This window comes from Triticum dicoccoides, chromosome 2A, assembly GCF_002162155.2.
Source record: "Triticum dicoccoides isolate Atlit2015 ecotype Zavitan chromosome 2A, WEW_v2.0, whole genome shotgun sequence".
NCBI classification, from domain to species: Eukaryota; Viridiplantae; Streptophyta; class Magnoliopsida; order Poales; family Poaceae; genus Triticum; species Triticum dicoccoides.
In genome coordinates this window covers 477995524-478001351 of record NC_041382.1, presented here as the reverse complement: position 1 = coordinate 478001351, position 5828 = coordinate 477995524, and the positions used below count along the sequence as shown (strand labels likewise).

Genomic DNA, 5828 nt, shown 5'->3' with positions numbered 1-5828 from the left:
TCGGGGTTACGACGACCCGAGGCGCCTCTCCTCACAAGGAACGGAAGAATCCCGCCACCGCAGCATGGTGCAAGCAATGCCCGGTTGCGCCCTCGGGCGGCGGCGTGGGAAGGAGGGACGGGAGGTGACCTGCCTCTGGCGGCAGCTAGGGTTTCTCCGTGGGCGTCCGCGGGGCTACAGGGAAGTCGGGACGTCCTGTTGTCTTGTAGCTAGTTGATCTTTTTAAAGGTGATGAGGATGGAGTCAATAAGACAATAACAATCCAGGCATTGATTAACGATCCCAATACGCAAGGCAGTAAGCAGAGCTGCAAAAGAGAAAAGCGGGATTAAGCGAAGGTCCAACGAAGAAGCCCGATCGGGTGTAGGCGAATAGTTTTTGCACCCTTCTTTTTCGATGGATCCCTTTGTTCTTTTCATTTTTACAGAGCGGACAGAGGCAGGCCTACCATAAAGGCGTGGACGCGCCCCATGAAAGAAAACTAAACATGTGCATGCACGTCGAGAATTATTGTGGCGTTGCCAACCCGTAAAGCGCGAGGCATGCAGCATGTGGAACAAAAGCAGCCATGAAAGAACGTCCTGAGCTCCCTCCCTATGCCCCATCGCAGATTTGGCCGGCGGCATCGATCCCTTCCCTGCCTTCCTTCCTTGAGGCCACCAAACCAAACCTCCCCGCGGGTGGCGTCTAGTACGTGGTACCCCTACTCGTATCGCCGTACGCATGGCAAACCGAAAGAAGAAAATTCTGAATTGCGTCCAGGAGATACAAGAGGGTTTGCAGACAGAGACGCAGCTGCCTGCATTGCATCGACGAGAGATGTGGTATTTCCTTGTGGTCCACACAAGGCAGCTGCTGCGGGCTGAAACCGAGGAGGGGGAGGGAGGGAGGGAGGGGTACTACGTCCTCTCCTCGTGGCACGGACAAACATATGTCCCCCCCATGCGCAGAGTGCACAAAGCCACACTGCCGTGCCTAGTGCTGCAGATGACGCCAGGGGCGTTCCGGTAAAAGCGCACGCTGCCTAGATGCTCCTTGCTTTCGCTCGCTCGATCGATCGGAGGATGTATAAACACCCATATATAGTAATCCCATACGCAGCGTAACGCATAACACCTAACTAAGCTAGGCTAACAAGCCAAAGCACAACGCGGGGAAGCAGGCGGGAGAGAGGGAGGTATACCTCGCTGCTTGGCCTCGATCTTCCATGGAGGAGCAAGGGGAGAGGGGGCTCCAGCTGCTGCTCCCCGCAGCCGCTGCTCGGGTGCTCCGGGAAGCGCCGGCCAGCGCCGCCACCGACCACCAGCAGCTGGACCTCGACCTGTCCATGAGCATTGGGCCGAGGCAGCAGCAGCTGCAGCTGCCACGGCCGGCGCCGCCGACTCCACCGGCGAACGAGAGCAGGAGAGCGGCGGCGACTGTGGCCGCCAGCGCTGCGACGGCGAGGCAGCTGCAGCAGCAGCAGGTGACGGTGGACGTCCGCGCCGTGAAGCAGCAGACGGCGGAGCAGGCGCGGATGGCGTCGGCGGAGCGCGCCTACGCGGAGCGCGTCCGGGAGCTGGCCAAGCGGGAGCTGGAGCTCGCCGAGAGGGAGTTCGCGCGCGCCAGGATGATCTGGGAGCGTGCCCGCGAGGAGGTGGAGCGGGTGGAGCGGATGAAGCAGATCGCCGCCAGGCGGCTCGGCTCCGCCGCGTCCGCCGCCGCGCTCGAGATCACCTGCCACGCCTGCATGCAGCGCTTCCATCCTTAATTAGGTCGACATGGTCGGTCGGAGATCGATGCTTCCTGCTCGCCATTGCTAGCTGTAACTCTCTCTCTCTCTCTCTATCTATCTATCTTTCTATCTCTCGTATCTCCTGTCTTGTGAGTGCCAGTCACCTTCTGTTTGAGACGATAATCATCTGGTTGATGCATGCAGCAAGGAAGCGGTTATTCCTCCTTACTCTATACATCGGGTGTACATGCTTAATTAGTTTTTTATTATGGAATGAGGGCGCATGCTTAATCGCAGCAGACTGCCTTATAATAAAGAAACAAGGGAGTAAACAACTGATGAGTTCAGAAACCAAACTAATTGTATATAGTGCCAAGAAAAGCAGATTAACTGAATTAAAGAGTATATTTTCTCTCTTTGCTAGACAGAGGTTGGACGGATCCCTCTGTACTGTACTGTTGAGCTAGTGCGGTGACAGCAGTAGGTCTGACAAAAAATTAATATTGGCCATCAAGTTTGGATGATTTCAGCTCCTTTGGCCATGCATGCTAGTGGACTGCCTCTCCTTCTCCTAGATGAACAAGGAAGATCAGGCAAGAAGCCAGATTTCATCCTGGTCAGCATGCAAACTGGTCTCAGGCACCTTAAATTGTTCACTGCGCTGCGTGTATGGCTACTCATAATGGCTCAACAGTGGGGAGAAAAGCAGAATGATGCCATACACAGAGAGACTGCAGTTGTGTTTGTTGGGTTATGTTTGTTTATGTCAGCAAAACGCAAGCTGACGCGCCGGGCTTTGACACCAATATATATACATGTGTATATACAGATACAGATACAGGTTTGCAGGAGGCGACCAGGTAGCCTGCCCGAACAGTGCCAGGTAAAGGATGGGAGTTGCAGGGCGCTGCAGGGATTGTACCCTGCCTGCACAGCCGACGCCGTTCAGTCATCGTCACCGATCCGAAAAATACGGTGACCACGACGGATGAGCCCCATGGTTTCAGAGAGAAATAAAAGTGCCGTAAATTCCTGTACGAATGCAGATGAGCCTGCAGGCAGTGGCAGCCAGCCAATGCCTGGATCGAATAAATCATATGAATTCTTTTTTTTAACTGAATCATATGAATTCTTGTTGGAATCAGGAGCGTGTGCTAGCTTTGATCTTTGATCATCTTAACCTCTGCATTTCCAGTGATCTGCTCCCTCACCTTGGTCGATTATGGAAGTATGGATAAGCTTGCAGCATGTGATTTCAAGGGAGGAAAATATTTCTTCTCAAAAAAGGGAGGAAAATATTTATCATGGTTGGCATTTTTCTTGCTTGCAAGACTAATTTAATTTGCACATGAGAATAGAGCAACTGAACTAGCTAGGTCATCGCTGTCATCGCTAGGTCATCCACCATGAGCACATCTTCTCCCTGGACCAAGCAGCTCCCAGGCAAAAGGAGCCCCAGACAAAAGTTACCGGTGTTCATTGCACAGGCTCCTCCCCTACAAGCCAGGGATACAAACTTTTTTCAGAAGGTACCGCAGCGTAACGTCAGGAAAACATCATGAAATGCTACTGTAAAATCACATCCATGTTATATTTCTCTTGCTACTTTTTCACCCCGGCCGGCCATCTTTTCTTTACAAAGATTGCTGAATCATTCCCCCAGGCATGACAACATTATTGTCCTTATCATTGATGCAGTGCAAGTTTCTCCACAAGGCTAACTATATTATCCATCTCAAGGGGGGGGAAACTACTACGTATTATAGAACAAGACAGTCTACACTCCTTAGTCAAAACCATCCAAAACCCGGTTATTTTTTTAATTAAGTGGTGTTCAAAACTTCAAATTGGTACACGACCGATTCCATGGTTCAGAGTCAAACAGAGCATCATAGTTCAGGGTCTAGGATGGCCTTCTTTCCTTTTGTTAAATGACTGCACACAGTTATGCTGACTATAAGAGTACAAAACCTTACTTTAACACACTTCGCAAACTTTTGTGATCGTGCAGCAAATTAAATGTCGAAAACAGAAGGAGAAAAGACAAATTGAATTTGAGCTTAAAATATAATTTGGGTTTGATGTACTTCTTTTGCCAATGAAGATGTGTTTGATGAATCAAGAACTGCATTCTCATATGTGTATGGAAGAATTGCATGGTTATTCGGTACCTGAACAGGAGAGTTTCAAGTTGTCACCAAACTGAAAATTTTCACCGATATAGCGCCATCCTTTAATACATGTTTTTTTCTTCGAAAAGGAGGTTAATATTTCATTCATGTTGGAATGGAAAACATAACAGCAGTTTCAGTATAATCACCATCAACCGATTCTTGAAACGCTGTGTTAATTTCTTACCCTGCAAAAAAAATGGAAATGGAACTGTTCATCGCCAAGGTATACGACGATACAGTTAGATTCTCCGTGTCAGCCCTTCCATGCAAGTCCAGAATCAGTGATCATGAACAATAAGGAATATATATTCAAGGGAACCATGACAACTCATATGATCCAAAACTAGGAATTCTCCACACAGAAGCAAACAGATGATCACTCACTAGCATGGAGCTATCCGCCTACAACCCCTGAAAAGACAAAGGAAAAGGAACAAAGAAGAAGCTGAAAAAGACTGGATTCAGATTGACATGAACAGATACATACATCGATGCATGATGCTGCATAGTGAAGCACAGATGCGGCTCTCATGGTCAAGGGGACGACATGATTTGTATATATCCCATTTCACAGGAGGCTTCCGAAAGTACATCTTCCACAGCGGCGATGTACGTTTTAACATGCAAGAACAATCCGAGGGCAGCGTTTCGGCGTACAGGGACCATCAGTAAAATAAAAAATAGTAAAAATAATTTTAAAAAAATATTTGAATTTTTTTGGCACCAAAAACGCGCAACTTTTCTTGGCTTCTGCAATTTTATGGTGATATGACATCAGAGGAGCTGTGGACAGAAAAAAAAAACAAGACTTGGAATTTTGAGGGAGGTTCAAAATTTTCTTCTTTTTTTCTGCCGGGAGCTCCCCCAATGTCACATTATCAATTTTGCACGCACATATAAAACTTGTTCGTATATAATGTGCAAAATTCAGATTAAAAAATATTTTTACTATTTTATTTGGATTTAATGTTCATTCAGGAGCGGATGAGCTCGTGATCAGCTACGGATTTTCGGAACAATGAGGGCAGCATTTTAGTGCAAGCGAATAAAAATTAAAGATAGCAATGTACGCTGCTGATGAGAGCGACATGGCATGTAATCAGTGTGGCGAGAGGTGCAGGATTCGCTTGACGATGAACAGAGGAAACCGCGGTGACCACCCGCAGGCCCGCCACGCATGTGCTGGTGGATGAGCTTTGCACCAAACAATGTGTCGGCCCACGGGGCCCATGTAGCATGTGCGATGCAGGTTCAAGCAAGCCCTCGAGAGGCTAGCTAACCCACATGGAGACAAGCAAGACCATGAGCTAACCAGTGGACGTGGGAACTGAACCGGTAGCCCTCGATTGGTTAATCAGGAACCGTATGAAGAGAATCCCAAGTTGAGTGAGTCCCATGAATGCACAAGCTTGAGGTGACGGATCAACCACTGCTGCTGGCAAAGAGATGGCGACACAAAGGGCTTCATGATCACTGTAAAGTGATAATGTGCTGATGAGGTCCTTGAAGCCGGGCAGAGCGCACCGGTGATAACATGGGATGTGTGTCGTGTAAACTGCAGACCGCAGCATAGCTTGGAAGGGCACAGAGGTGGTCTTCGGTAAAGTGTGGTGACCACCCATCAACAATTTATTCGGAGAGGACTAAAAATAACAGATTTTACTGTGAATAGTGGCGTAATTTGAACGAATAGTTTAAACTCGCGCACTTAATGTTGCATAGCTGAATAGACGCTTTTAGAAGCTGAATAGATTACATGCATACACCTTTCATCTCCTAGACTCTTTGCTAATCCTATACTTCACTAACACCCTGTGACGCACCCATACGATATGATACATGGACTGAGACACGGCTATACAACGATACGTCGAGTACCTCATTTGTTGCATATGTCTCTGTTCAAGTCCTGAAAGATCATCAATGCCCCCAACCATCGT

At 48.3% G+C, this 5828-nt stretch overlaps 1 protein-coding gene across 1 annotated transcript; it reads left to right on the top strand.

The window, feature by feature from the left end:
* Positions 1-947: 947 nt before the first annotated feature.
* LOC119354960 (protein indeterminate-domain 16-like) lies at positions 948-1970 on the top strand. The gene has a single exon (XM_037621730.1). The coding sequence runs from the start codon at positions 1208-1210 to the stop codon at positions 1748-1750; it is 543 nt and encodes a 180-aa protein (XP_037477627.1). The 5' UTR covers positions 948-1207; the 3' UTR covers positions 1751-1970.
* The last annotated feature ends 3858 nt before the right edge of the window (positions 1971-5828 follow it).

Bases quoted from the DNA above. Each gene is read 5' to 3' on its own strand.
- LOC119354960 (XM_037621730.1), top strand. From the start codon at position 1,208: ATGGAGGAGCAAGGGGAGAGGGGGCTCCAGCTGCTGCTCCCCGCAGCC.